The following is a 15,440-nucleotide window of genomic DNA, read 5'->3' as shown; positions in this document are numbered from 1 at the left end:
CCACGGTCTGCGGGCGGCCAACAGGTAACTGGTTTCCTCTCCGGCCAACCGAGTTGGCCTTTTCTCCCCGTCAGCTGAGCCCAACAGGTGAGAGAGTCGTAATACATAATACCCCTGGTTGAACGCTCGCTCTCACCCACACTCAGGTGTGTCTAGGCTGTTTCTGTTTCTGTTTCGGTTTCTGGCCATGTGGGTGTACGAAAGACCCTCTCCGGAGTCGACGGATCCGAAACAAGACGACCATGATGCATACACAAGACTCGGTTTTTTTGGCAAGGCAAGGCAAGGCAACTGCAATAGTCAATTCCTTGACAAGTGAACTCAGCGAACTATTTGAACTGTCCAATTGGCTGGCGAAGAACTCAATCTCATTGGAAACCCCAAGACAAGTCGAGTTGGCATTCATTGTTCCGATTACGCCTACGGTTTTGGTCCGCGCTTCGATTTCCTTCTTTTTCTACTTCATTGTCCCACTCGCTGAAAGAGCACAAAAGTCCAATGGGATTAAGCCCATGCTTTTCTTCATAGATGCATTGGTCCCTTCTTACTTTTTGATGGTCCTCCGTAATTTTGATTAAATGATAATAGGAAATCTGAACCATTCTCAAACACTGATGAAAATTATATCTATACAAATGGAATGTTGACCTGCAGGGGCAAATAGTTAGTTTAAACTAAAATTGACAAGAAACCTTTAGAAAAACAAACCTTTATTTAAGGTCAAAAGAAATAAATATTTTTAAGAGTTTTCCCAATATTAAAGTCTTTAGTTAAATTACGTTAGATTGCATAACTGTATAAATCAAGAGATGTATTAATTTAATTATTAAAAATGAAATGAATTAATAAAAACCGCTTACATCTTTTAGCTAGAGCCTCGACTACAAGATCAGGTCCGATTTAAGTAATTTTCATTATATGTATATATAGATAGGTAAAAAAATAATAATTTCACTCAATTAGTTAATGCAGTTGGACTGGAAAATCACATGTATGTAGGTACATTGCATTTTCAATTGATATTGTAATATTATAAATTTTACTTTTCAAATGAATTATTAATGAGAATTTAAATAAAACCAGACATGTACAGGAAATTCCGCCTTCTATCAGTGAACGCACATAAAAATAACCGGCATTCCCAAGGTCTTATCTACGGAGCTGCTCCCCAAAATAACTAATCCACCGATCACTGATTCACCGCCATCAAATGCCATCGATGCAAATACCAATCCAAAACTTGAGTTTGGAGACGCGCCCAGAAACCGTCAGCACACATCAATGGCACTAGTTAGGAAATGTGTGTTCAAAGAACTCGCACCACTCAAATCCAATCCAACTCAACGCAACTCGCAGACGTCAAAATGTATCAAATGTGCACAGAGTTTCTTTGTTATTGAGGCTGCTCTTGTGGTTGCATATATTAAAATGCAAACATAAAAGAATAATGCAGAATGCGCTTTTGGTGTTGCACAAACACGGCCAAAGTTGCATTGTGTCTTTGTTTTTCTCTTTTTCTTAGGCTTATCGCACTGTCATTGAGAGACTGCTGCTGCCGAGAACAAAATACAAGAAAAACATGAAAAGATAAAATTTAGAATGCAACTTTACTCAGAAAATGTCTCCTTCACTGCATTGCAAACTTTTGACTGAAATTATAATACCCTCTGCAAGGGTATAAATAAAAAACCTCTTGATCAGTGACAAGATTAATAAAAACCAAAGAAAGAGTGTTTTAATAATTTTGTCAACTTTCAAAGCATCATGAATCTTTACTTTAATGGTAATGCAATTTCAATCGCTGAAAAATGTGTTAATTTTATTTATTTTAAAACAAGGATTTTAAAAATGTCGCATAAACTAAAATCGGAAGGGGTTTATATCTTAACAAATAATAATTCAAAATGACATAATGAAACAAATATAATATGTAAGCCCCAATTTTATGTTAAAGACCGTTTGAAAAGGTGTTGATTTTTTGGGTTCGAAGTAGCTACTATTAAATAGCCTTCATATCAAGTTAACTAATCATTTTTGGTTTATCAAAAGGCAGCAACCATAAGCACCCACTTCCCCCATCACTGGAATTGGTAAACCCGATACTTGTGTGATTTGTTTTACCCATTCGCATGCAATGTGATAGGAGACGAGGAGCAGCGAAAGTTGTTCAATAATAATTGGCTTAATTAAGAGCACAATCTACATAGAAACTCGAAATTTTATTCGAAATTAGCCGAATCAAATCCAAAAGTCATTTCCACATTATATAAAAACGCGAAAAATGAAGTTTTCGGATGCCATTGCATGTATACATGAGAGCGGCAAAGTTTTGCAGTTCGTTTTTCCACTAGTTTTTTTGTTTGTAATGTCTTCATTCGAGCTACACATGAAAATTTCATGATAAAATTAAAAGAGAGTTGGCCAAGCTACGGCCATGAAACCACCCGAAATCTCTTTCAAGTTAATCTCTATTCGAGTCTGTTTCAAAAGACCGAAATAAAAGAAACAAAGTCGGTCCCATTAAATTGACTTAGTTTTCCTATTAGTTCACTAAAAGCATTTAACCAATTGGCTGTGCACCGATGCCAAATATTACGTCAATATTTTTCGGCTTCATTTTTGGGTTTCTTTTGTTTGGTCTAAATTTGATTGTTTATTATTGGATGATTAAAGTCAAATAAATCAAGGCAGGAAATACGATAAATAAGCGAGGCATAAGAGGAGTTGGGCTTCCAACATTTATTAAGTGAAAAGGTTGATAAAATCGGATTTATTTTTTCGAGAGCATTGGATTTATATTTTCTCATCAACTAGTGCTTTTACATATATTACGCAAGAAAAGTTCTTAAGAATTCAATTTTTTCGGTAACTAACCCAAAATGCAACTTTAAAACTTTTTATTTTGTTTTCGCCATACCGTTAAACATTGATATTTCGCAATATATAAAGACTAACGCGGCTTAATTGACCCAACACAAGTACAAATCATATGGCCAACGAACGTGGCCCAAGCCTAGAAAAATGTGTAGCAGCTGCTATTGTGGAGTTTTTTTTGTTGCTGGGGCTGCTGCCGTTTATTGTCAAAGCGGCCAAGCGACATGCCACCAAAAATGATTGACAATCACTTTAGAAACTGTTTCCATTGCAGCCAGGGACTGCGACAAAAACAAGGCACTCACTGAGAAAAACAGTGCCCACACCCGGGCAACACTTCCCCATTGGGGCAGCTAGCAACCAGTTGCATATGAAAGTAAAAGTGAAGCAAGTCCACCGCATGCAGCGTGTAATATATACACAAAATGCATTTAAATGCAGACTCGCTCAGGCCGAAGGAGAGTGATGTATGTGTATGTACACACTCTTAATGCTATATCTTTTATATATAAAAAACAAACAAAAGGCAAGCCGGTGCGAAGACAGCCGCACCGGTTGTGAATGCAGACACCGCTCAGACAACTATACCCATATAATATACACAAAGCCTGCACATAAGCATATATATAGCCGCTAATGAAATGCGTTCAAAAAGGCCGCTGCGCTTGCCGAGCCGATATCCAGATGCTGATAAACAACAAAACAAAATACAGACTCAAGCTCAAAAAACAACCGAAACTTCATTTCGACGACATGACATCATAAATGCTGCATAATCTTCTCTGGCGGGATTTAATATGGCTAAACAGAATTTCTTTGAATATTCGGCTCGTGACTCAAAAGTCTTACCCTGGGAATTTGTTGCGACCTTCGTTTTACTTCAAAAGTTTTATGAAGAATCTACCTCAAAAAACATAAATTTAATTTAGGAATAAAATAAGTAGCTTAACTGGCCCAGTCTTATTTTATACTATCGAGAAACGGTTCAATAAAGATTTGCAGTATTCAATAAAAGCTTTAATAAACAAGGTAGGAAGTTAACTTCGGCAAGCCGAAGTTTATATACCCTTGCAGTTATTACAAAACAACTACATTTCAATTTCTATGTCAATATTACTAAAAACAATAAAGATATGTCGAGCTTGCGCTACATTTTGCCATCTCATCAATCGCAGCTACTGATATGTTGTCCGATTTTGACAAAACTAAAAGCATAATTTTTATATAGTAAATAATTACTTTATCTCAAAGTAATAAAAAATCACAAAAAATACTATTTTTATAATTTTTTTTTTCTTTGGGAGCTATATGATATAGATGTCCGATTCTAATTTAATTGAAACCGTAATTTCATAGTATTTAAATATTACCAAATCACAAAGAACAAAAAAATTAAGAACAACAAAGTTATACTTTTTAAAATTTGTAAGCTATATGATATATTCGCCCGATCCGGGTCGGGCCCGACTTTTATACTAGCTGCAATAGAAAGATAAATTTTGGGATAGCTTTAAAACTGAGGGACTAGTTTGCCTAGAAACGGACGGACGTACAGACGGACGGACAGATGGACGGACAGACGGACATGGCTAAATCGACTCTACTGGTAATGCTGATCAAGAAGATATATAATGTATAGGGTCGGAAATGTCTCCTTAACAGCGTTGCAAACTTTTGTCTGAAACTACAATACCCTCTGCAAGGGTAAAAAAGGATAAACAAATTTAACGAGGACGGAAGCTAACTTCGGCAAGCCGAAGTTTTAATACCCTTGCAGACTTTGCCGAAATTGATAAAAATGAAAAAGTATAGCTATAGTATATAGACGTCCGATCGTCACGCGCTTTTACCCTAATCAAGGTATGCATAAAAAAATACGATTTGGAAAGATTCATTTCAATAGCTTTTACACTGCGCGAAATATCATCAATTCTTGCAAGATATATCCGATTGTTCCTATGGGAGCTATAGGATATCCGATCGGAGCGATTTTCAAACTTGATCTGCGTACACATGTTTTAGGACGAGTGTGAGAGTTTCAGATCGCTAGCTTTTAAACTGAGCTCGCAAAATACAAACTTCTAACCAAAATTATAATACCCTCTGCAAGGGTATAAAAATTAAATTATCTTTATTATTTTATTACTGAACTGCAGCAATTATTTCAATATTAACTGATTATGTTAAATCAATATTTATGAGTCTAATAAAAAAAATGTAGAAAAAAAGAAATTTTTATATACTATTGACTAGCTAGTCAGTCAGTCCCACCTGACCATGACCATGACTTCCAGTGCAGATCTTCTCACGACCGTTGGACTAAGGCAATCACTGTTTTTCGGCGTTGCAAAAGCCATTAAATTGACGCAAGTATAACATGACACAAAGCTTAATAATAATAATAATAAATTTCTGCCTTTTGGCAAATGGCTTGTGAAAGTTTTTCACACAGGAAGCCGGCCGCGATTTATGCAACAATTTATTAGTTATTGTTGTTTTTCGGCACTCTCTCATGCAAATTGTATGGTGCTCAAGGCTGTTGTGACAAAGTCGTCGACTGCATACAAAATACGAACCGCGAAAATGTGATTCACATTTTAGCTCATGTGATGCGGTGGTTGAAAAGCCGTTAATGTTAATCGACCTTCGCAGGGCGAGCTGAAAACGTCACTAAAAACGTGTGTTGGAGAAGCGTTTTTATAAACTCAGGCGCCGGATACTATATGATCTATTTAGCATTTAGTTGGCGTCAAGAATTACGTGGAACAATTTGGGGGTCTCAAATGACTCAATAAATGGGAATTTTTCAAGCGTCAGCCGAAACGCCATTAAATTTGACCAACTTGTCCGGCCACAGACACTGAATTTAGCGCTTTATTGTTTACAAAGAGTCATGGCTATTTATGATATAATTAATAATTATTAAATTTGTATACAAACGTTTAGGTAATGTGGGTTTCATTTGTGAATTTAAGAAATGCTGGTCCACTTCAAAGTCATCGAAAAGCGGGCTATAAAAATTAATAAACCATTTAGAATGGCAGGTCGAACGATTGTGAAGATTGTGGGTCTTAAGAGCAATAAAAACAGACGAAGGCGAAACTCAAAGGCAGTGAAAAGATCCAGTTGAAGACCCAGAAATATGAAAAAAAATAAAAATACAATAACCTTCAAACATATTTAGCATCGAATAACTAATTCACATAAAAACGAATGCATATTAGATATCAAATGAATTTATAACTTCCTACAAGTGGAATCCTGATGTTCTTGAAATGCATAAAAATATGTATCTCCTTCCACAAATACGCCTAAGCTTTAGATACGCTTAGACATCAGTAAGATGTATGCAACTCCAGTCCATTTATTAGATTAGACCGACCTGCAGTTCGATGACGTCACACAATGCGTATACGCAATTAGGCATGCACGAGTGAACTTGGCCCCCAAGTTAAGTCGAGTCACTGCTCATTTGTCTAACTTTAATTGCGACGATTGTTGTAGCCGTTTGGCAAACTAACTGATAAGCGTATAATTTGATTATCAGAGGCTGGCGTCTAAATGCTTCGAAATTTATTAAGTGTTAAAGGTTGAAACGCCACGAAATCCGCAAAGTTTTTTTTTGGGCCAAGGCCTGAATTTACTAAAATGACCTCTTAATTAAGCAGCCGGCGACATCTACTGAACAAGTTTGCTGTCCAAGTCTTTTGTTTTAGAACTGTAGCCACATACAGCGACACACGATTAGCACCAAGTCTTTAATTGTGAGCCTGAGCCCCATTGACATTTAGCGGATAACTGGTCGTTCTGAGAGAGGCGCGAATCATAATCTAATCGAAGTGCCGGTCTCAAGCTCTGGACCTCTTAAGCTAAAGCTGGTCGTCCAGATCGGCCACGAGCGGCAGCTGTTAAACAAGAATGCCAAACCACTCCGCTGAAGGCAGTCCACTTTTGGGAACAGCACGCAACTAGACTGAATCAACAAAAGCCGACTATTGTTGCTATATTCTCGATTACGTCCAGCGCTGCCGAAATCGGAGTTATCAGCTTACTAACAACTCAGATATGAGGAAATAATGAAATAAGTTTAGGAATAAATTACGTATTATTAGTCTGCTACAAAATAAAGTTAATTTTTTAAAAGTACTATAAATTTTAATTTTAAATATTAGTTTCCTTTCTTAGTTATGAGTTTTCAATCAGAAACTTTAAATATTTAGTACAAATTATATCCCAAAAATTGAATTCGTAAGTAGATCAAATAATCATACATACACGCATATATTTTGATTTAAATACCCCCAAAAACGAAATATTTTGAAATATATATAACAACAAAGTTAATAAAAAGAAGTTAAGAGCATCTGACCCTCAAATCTCTGTTCATCTACACTAAAAAAATATATTTAAAATCTCTACACATAAATTTAAAAATCGTTCACTTGGTACTTTATTTTTGTACTTAACTTTTTCACTCAAAACAAACATCTACAAACTACATCTGGTAACTATTAAAACCAATCATTTAATAACCAATAAACCCACATCTTATAGAGCATCGGTCTTTACACATTCCTGTGTTAGCTTTCTTTTTATGCACACAATTTTTTTTGCTGCCTTCTCTTTTGATTCTGTTATTAATTTATTAATAGTTTTTTCCACCATGGTGAGCAGAAAAACCCGTTGTCTATTGACTGGTCATGAGTTTTTGTTTATCATGAAAATTCTAAATGGCATGCTCATGTCATTTGCTAATTTTTAATGGCCATAAAACGCCAAAGCTGCAAAGCAAGTTCGCGCTCACGTCGCTCGGTAAAGACCTTGACTTTCTTTTTGGCAGACAGTACGAAAGAGTAAATGAAACATTTCTCCGACTCAGTCCGACTGCGATTAGCTGGTCATAAAAAAGTTAGGGCTGGAGTTGACAAACTCCACGTTACAATGCGCATTTTAAAAGCAAAACTGTTTGCATGTGTGTAGAAAGTCAAACTCGAACCGTTGACAATGCGTTTTGTTGACTCACTCACTCGCGGTTTCTGCGGATTTTTAGCCATTTCACTTGCTGGCATGCAAATTCTGGGGCTAATAGAGCCAAAAAGATGGCAGAAGCTGGCGGATATCCATTTCGACCGCATACATTTATACATGTCTGATCTCTAAGACTCAGCTTTTGTTTAGGCCGGAACAATGGCAAATCAATAAAAGCTTGCCGTCTGGCCAGTCGACTTTGGTCCGCCTTCCGCCTGTACATTAATCACCTATGGATTGCGCAGACGCAAGTAACTAGTTTCCACCTCGGACACCTAATACACACATTTCAAGGCAATAAAATATGTTTGGCCATGCAATTCTCCCATGTCTGCTTTTCCTATGCACTTGCGTCTGGAAGTGCACTCCTGCGCGTGTGTCTGCGCAAAATGCATTTCCATTTCGTTTTGTTTGACTCGGGCTTCGTTTATTTTGAGTCTCCGTGGGGAATGTTGACCGTGCATGTCACTCGGGTTTAGCTTTGAAAGTTGTTTGCTTCCTGCTGCTGCACGTCGCGGCGATTTTGCCATTTTAATTATTAAACTCATCAGCTATGGAGGCTCCTAGCAATAAAGTGCAGAACAGGTATGGCACAAACTTTTCGGCTTTAGGCAGAATATCTAACAATTGAACGGCTGCCAGTATACTGAATGTAAAATGTGGAATGCAAAAGAAAAAGGCTATAGGCTCACGTAAATCAATCGATATTAGCCCACTAAAGGAGGTACTTCAGGCGCTCTTGGCACAGTTTGTGCGTTTAAACGAGTGCATTAAGTGGCCATTTGCACTTAAGGAGGCAGAAAAAAGACAATTTAAGAATATGAAATAATGACAAAAAAAGTAACAACAGAACAAAAAGACGGAATTAAAAAATTCAAAACCAAAATTATCGCGCCAATTCGGTATTTTAATACCAATCATTAGATATGCAAAAACATCGATAGTGAGTACACCGATGTTTGAAAACATCGATAATACACTGAAAACATCGAAACATTTTAAATAATATAAAATTTCCCATAACTTGCTCCAAATATTATCTTCATGAAACAAAAAACAACGAAAATAAAGAAAGTAAAATAAAAAAAGATACAATCCATTTCTGAAAACACTTCTTATCACTTTATTCCATAAACCACTTTTTGCTAAAAAAATAGTACGTTTACTTCTTTAAGCCTAGTATCTAGATCGACGAAAACCGTACGCCAGTCATGAGAGAGAGCGAGAGGCAAACAGATGGCGTTCACTTTTCGTCGGGCCTTTTTTTCACGTCGGTCCACAGATCGACGAAAAAATACCAGAAAATTCCATAACGTTGACAGTCTGCGGAAATGAACTTTGGGTGAACCCCTAGCGAAAAGATTAACAAATGTAATCTTTTGGCGTGCGCTTCTCACTGAACATTATAAGAAATGGAGGAAAAACTCAAAAAACTCACAAAAGTCGATTGCAGGTGTTTACATGTGAGGACAAAATAACATTAATACTATCTGGGGTGCCTCTTGTCAGAGCAAAATGTTTTTTAGGTCCAGAATGTACGAAAAAACACAATAAAAGTGCAGCTATGAACTTTATATTAGCAAATAATTATCAGTAAATTAAAAAAAACAACTTTTAAATTGAAATTGTATTGTTTTTTAATTTCGTTGTACAGCGGCAGACTTGTCTTGCCAATGTATTTGATAATATCTTTTAAAGGCTCTTTCCCACAAATACGATATTTGAATTTTAACTGCTTGTCAACAAACCCAGCTGATTGACAGTACGACCATAGCACGATTAAATCTGATGAACTCTCAAACTTTTGGTCACACTGGAAAGATTAAAGTTTTTACGCTAGCGTAATCGGTTGTCGATCTGGATACTAGGCTTAATAATGTTCAGTGAGAAGCGCACGCCAAAAGATTAAATTTTTTAATCTTTTCGCTAGGGTGCACCCAAAGTTCATTTCCGCAGACTGGCAACGATACGGAATTTTCTGGTATTTTTTTCGTCCATCTGTGGACCAACGTGAAAAAAAGGCCCAACGAAAAGTGAACGCCAGCTGTTTGCCTCTCGCTCTCTCTCATGACTGGCGTACGGTTTTCGTCGATCTGGATACTAGGCTTAACAACTTACAAAAATGGGTTTAGGCCAACAGAAGTGGTTGTTGGCCCTATAGTGCGCAGTAAGGGGTTTGAGCTGTAATAGACTGTACTAAATATATTGAAAACAAGAAAGGAAAGCTAACTTCGGGCGGAGCCCAAAGTTGGGCCACTTGTTTGTACTGCTCGAAGTGCATCAACGTCCATCATATATTATCGATAGTGTTATCAATCCTTTAGCAGCCCTTATACTTGGTCACACTAATAACAAAAGCGCAAACAATTGCATTAATTTTAAGTGGAATTTCGAAAAATAGAAAGACTTTTCGCTATAAAGGGATTATCAGTTCATCCAATATGGCCAGCACTTCCCGCGCTGCTAGAAGCCAGAACGCCAGTCTTTCGCAGGCAACACAACCCATTCGGGAAGTGGACGACAAAGTGCGTGCTATTTTAAACTACATTTTGGATCACACCGCCCAGAAGATTCCCATCAAGGACAAGGATTTGGTGCCATCGGCGGGCGACAGGAACGAGCTGAAGAAACGCCTCCCGCTGGTTACTGAACTCCTGGCCAAGCGCTTCGGTATTTTGCTCACCCCATTGGATGCGGCCTCCAAAACATTAATTTGCATTGCGGAAGAGCCAGTGGCATCCATTCACGAGCTGACCCCGGCACAAAGACCTCAATTCACACTTTTGTGCATCGTCCTCCTGTACATATTCTTGCGCGGCAACCGCATCGAGGACTCGAAACTGTATGCCGTGCTGGAGATGCTGAATATCCAGGCCGACGAGGAGCACGGGTATTTCGGCGCCAATGTGCGCAAGCAGATCGATGAGACGTTCGTGAAGCAACAGTACCTGAAGCGGGAGCGCTCGCAGCTGAGTGCCTACGATGACGCCAAGACATTTTTCCTTTGGGGACCGCGTGCCAAGGCGGAGTTTACCTACGAGCAGATCGTGCAATTTGGCTCCAAGCTTCTAAATCAGCATCCCAAAATCTTCGAACCCCACCTGATCATGGCCCAGGAGGGTGCTAATGCGGAACAGTAGACACTGGAAATTTTCAGCAAATAAATTCACTCAATATTGTCAAATTACCAAACCGGTATGAATTAATTGGGATTTCTGTATGTCATTTTACTAAAAAACGAGGACGGAAGCTAACTTCGGCAAGCCGAAGTTTTAATTCCCTTGCAGACTTTGCCGAAATTGCTAAAACTGAAAAAGTAGCGAAAGGAATAAGGTATACATAAGTAAACTACATTTGCATCGTTTTATGTCAATTGCTTATATACTGCAAAGGTCAAATGCTTTCGCAGCCTTTAACAATTTTTCCTACGGAAGCTATAAGATATAGACGTCTGATCGGCAAGCGCTCTTACCCTAATCAAGATATGCATAAATGAATAAGACTTGTAAAAATTTATGTCAGTAGCTTACACACTGCGCGAAATATTTTGATAATCATCAAATTTGGACCGATTTCACCCTATTGTTCCTGTGGGAGCTATTGGATATAGACGTCCGATCGGCACGCGCTTTAACTTGATCAAGGTATGCATAAAAAAATACGATTTGGAAAGATTCATGACAATTGCTTATATACTGCGCGAAATATCCTAAAAATCATTAAATTTTAACCGATTTCACCCTATTGTTCCTATGGGAGCTGTAGGATATAGACGTCAAATCGTCACGCGCTAGGTATGCATAAAAAAATAAGATTTGGAAAGATTTATGTCAATAGCTTTTACACTGCGCGAAATATCTTCCATTCTTGCAAGTAATATCCGATTGTTCCTATGGGAGCTATAGGATATAGACATCCGATCGGGGCGGTTTTCTAACTTGATCTGCGTACACTTGTTTTAGGACGACTGTGAAATTTTCAGATCGCTAGCTTTTAAACGACTCCCCTGTTGATCCTGATCAAGAATATATATACTTTATGGGGTCGGAAACGTCTCCTTCACTGCGTTACAAACTTCTGACCAAAATTATAATACCCTCTGCAAGGGTATAAAAAGATTGATATTTTTACCTATCAGCTTAAAATTCTTCTGAGAGAAAACTTAACTTTAGATACTATTAATTTTTTATTTTGTCTTATCTACAATCTATACTATAACTAAAATTCCTAAGGAATGTTAAAAATTTATTTAGTACTTTGCTAATGAACTTGATATTAAACAGTTTAAATAAACATTTTTAGAATGTCTAATATGAATTAACGAAATTACTGCAATTTTTTATAAAAATTTGGTTATTAAATCACCTAAAGGGATATAGTTAATTATTATTTTAAGGTATTTATAAACAAGAACAGGGTCAATTGCTTTCCAATAAATTTAAAAATCTAGAAGATCATAAAACGAGAAGAAGAACGAGAACATGATTGACCAACAATATATATTATATAAATAAAAAATAAATTAAATCCTTGAAATTCCCCTAATCAACACATGATATCCTTATTATAAAAACAACGTGACTTGACAATTTATTAAAAAACTGTAATTCTCTTCAAAAAAGAGATCGGTCGCCTCTAGTACTTTGCATAGTCCGTGTCCATTATAAGCTTTCCATCTTTGTCCTTCAGGCGAACGCGACCGTTAGAGTAGCGCGTCTCTTGACTGCCATCCGGATATACTAGCTTAACAGTGCCATCCGGGTACTCCCTCCGCTTATTTAGTTTTGTATGAATCTCCTTTTGGCCATTGGGAAGATTTAGAATCTTGTCCCCATTCCGGAGCTGCACTAGGTGAGTTCCATCTGCATAACGCCACTCCTCTAGTTTCTCTGCATCGCTGGGATCAACTACCTTAATGCTGTTATTGGGGAAGTGGATCTCAATGGTGCCATCCTTGCGGCGATGTTCGGTTTGTCCGTTGGGAAACTCTAGTATTTCCAAACCATCTAGGTAAGAAGTGTGCCACGTATTGGTCTCAGCGTAGTAATACTTCACTGTGCCCTCCCTTATGTCAGTTTCCTTAATGTCCTTATTAAAGTAGAGCATGCGAACGTTCATGCCATCTGCGCTGATCTTCTTAAGATTGCCATTTGGGTACCAAATGTCCTTGCTGCCATCCGCATTCATTATCTCTCGCTTGAAGTCAGTGCTGGAGTTGGCGGTCGCTGGAGGATCGGCTGTGGCAGGTGTCACTGGTGGCACAACTTCTTCCACATCCCCGGAGCTGCTGGAGGCGTAACTCTCATCCAAAGCCTCTGCCCTTTTCTTACTTTTGCCCAGGGAGCGACTGCGGCTTCTAGCTTGGACAGTGCCGCTGCTTTGGCGACGGTGGGAGGCTTCCCGCTGGTGGCTTCCCGCGACGGTGGGAGGCTTACCAGCAGTGCCATCCAGGGACTTGGTGCGACGTCCGTTTTCATCGAAGGGCTGCGACGTAGAGGCAGGGGGTAACTGAAAGAATAAATTAATTTAAATTTGGTATACCCAATTTAAGCTACAGCTATACTCACCACCTTGGGTGCCAACCGCGCAATGTTTCGGTTGATCTCCTGCAGCATCTTAGTGTTGTTTTCACGGCTTATTTTTATCAGCTCCTGCTCCATGCGCTTGTTCTCCCTGTTCAGCAGCTCGATCTCGTCGCGGTAGTTGCGCTGCTCCTTCTCACTGGCCCGCAATTGAGCACGGAGTCTTGCCTGTGCCGAGACGTGGGTCTGCTCCTTCTGCTTGAGCTGCAGCTGCAGTGCCTCCAAATCGTGTTTCAAGGCGGCTATCTCCTTCTTCTCCTTGGTGTTTGCGTTGCTCTTCTGGAGGCGCATCTGTTGTTCAAACTTGCGACGCTCCTCCTCTATTTTCATACGCTCGTCATGTAGGTATATTTCGGCCTGGATCTTTTCGTCGTGGACGCGTTCCATTGCATCCATATGATCCTGCGTGCACTTGGCCTGCTGTAATTCGTGCTGCTGCTTAAGTCGGAGAAGTTGTGCATTCTGGGCCTTAAATGTAGCTATCTCCGCTTCAAGCTCTTCAAGCCGTGTGCGCACAAGATTTGCCTTTTCCTGTAGTTCCAGTGTGAGAGGTTCCTCTGGCTCCTGGCTGGGACTTGACTTTTTCTTCTGCTCCAAAGCCTGGAAGAGAGCTGATTTAAACTGTTCGAAGAGCTGAATATTAGAGCCGTCGTTTAGGCTGGTAGCATCAGAGTATTCGTGGGTATCATTGGAGTCAGAGAAGCGCACTCGCACTTGCGTTTTTCCCACCTGAATGGGTGTCGCCGTCAGGGTTTGATCAGTGGACTGCTGTTCGTCCTCATCCTCCTCCTCCATTTCGTGCACCAGGACCTGATCCACCTGCGGTTGCAATCGCATCTGACGCACCTGTTGTGTGACCACAATGTGATCAGAGTCATCAGCTACAATACGACGCTGATCCTTGCGTGCCATGAAAGTGCGAATGCAGCTGGAGTTCATATCAATGTTGCCCTCCGTGGCTTTCTGCTCGAGAAGCTCAAATATGCTAACATTGCTGTCGTCTTCCACTCGGATTTGAGCTGATCGTCTTTGTATTTGAGTTGGCTTGATGCTTTGAGTGTCCAACACCCTGGCCCAGCAAACTTCTGTCAAAGGACTGGCCTCCGAGGAAGCTTCATCATCAGCATGCGTGGCTCTGTTCTTTTGCTCCACAAAACGAATTCTGGGTGAGATACTGGAGGCAGTGGTGGAGGATGCATAGGAAGACTTGAGATCTGGTGTGGAATTGCAGACGTTCTTTGAGCTCATTAGCACCCGCTGGAAGTGCTGCTCGTTGAGATCGAGTTTCGCTGGAGGTTTGGGAGCAGGGGCATTTGAAGAAGGAACTATTTCCAACTGGCGCTTCTTGAGGATGCCCTTCTTCTGGGGCGTGCGAAACTGAGGGTGTGCATTGGCGAACTTGTATCGCGGCAGGTTTTCGAGGCGCAGCTGGTCGGGATTTATCTTAAAACGCTGCTTAAGACCTTCCCCGCGACGCAGGAAAGGACGCTTCGGCCTGGCCAATTGGGGACTAGTTGAAGGATTTCTCAATACCTGGTCGTCCTGCTCCGCCGTGAGACGTGGCATTTGTATGGAGGGGTCCTCGTCCCATTGTGAATCCTCCAGCACACTGTTCTCCCGGGTGTCCGCCTCTTGGTGCAGCAATCCCAGCATTTTGTACATATTGCGCTGTTCCAAGCCGAGCAAAACGCGCTGATTGCTTTGACGCTCCTGCAACAGTCGCTTCTGCTCGTCCTGCCAGCGGTTTAGTGCCGCCAGACGATGAGTGATGGCCTCCTGGCTAAATGGCTTTCCAATGGGACTTCCGTCAGTCTCCTGCATATTTGTTTACATTTATTGGACCTCAAAATAGCTATTTTGTTTAGTCGCTGTAAGCGTAAGGGAATTTAAAATTATAAAAACAGTGTTGCTTAACGCTGCGCAGGTGGCAGCTCTGGTGCCAGGGCTTGTCACTTC

General features: G+C 39.8%; 2 protein-coding genes across 4 annotated transcripts; one reads left to right on the top strand and one right to left on the bottom strand.

Annotated features, from left to right (window-relative positions):
• Positions 1 to 10,213: 10,213 nt before the first annotated feature.
• Positions 10,214 to 11,089, top strand: LOC108049152 (melanoma-associated antigen B16). The gene has a single exon (XM_017130226.2). It carries the CDS (start codon positions 10,344 to 10,346, stop codon positions 11,040 to 11,042), a length of 699 nt encoding a protein of 232 aa, XP_016985715.2. The 5' UTR covers positions 10,214 to 10,343; the 3' UTR covers positions 11,043 to 11,089.
• Positions 11,090 to 12,463: 1,374 nt separating this feature from the next.
• On the bottom strand, positions 12,464 to 15,433 carry LOC108049156 (centromere protein J). 3 transcript variants are annotated; one of them, XM_017130250.2, is made up of 3 exons: positions 14,331 to 15,433; positions 13,470 to 14,084; positions 12,464 to 13,410 (listed from the first exon to the last, which is right to left on the bottom strand). In XM_017130250.2, exons 1-3 carry the CDS (start codon positions 15,303 to 15,305, stop codon positions 12,538 to 12,540), a joined length of 2,463 nt encoding a protein of 820 aa, XP_016985739.1. In that variant the 5' UTR covers positions 15,306 to 15,433; the 3' UTR covers positions 12,464 to 12,537. The 3 variants fall into 3 exon arrangements, with proteins under 3 accessions (XP_016985739.1, XP_016985740.1, XP_016985738.1); XM_017130251.2 differs by having other exon boundaries at positions 15,018 to 15,433; XM_017130249.2 differs by having other exon boundaries at positions 13,470 to 15,433.
• Between the last annotated feature and the right edge of the window lie 7 nt (positions 15,434 to 15,440).

The sequence above is a fragment of the Drosophila rhopaloa genome, unplaced genomic scaffold (genome assembly GCF_018152115.1).
Source record: "Drosophila rhopaloa isolate 14029-0021.01 unplaced genomic scaffold, ASM1815211v1 contig_155, whole genome shotgun sequence".
Taxonomy (NCBI): domain Eukaryota; kingdom Metazoa; phylum Arthropoda; class Insecta; order Diptera; family Drosophilidae; genus Drosophila; species Drosophila rhopaloa.
This window is presented reverse-complemented; position numbering and strand designations above follow the sequence as displayed.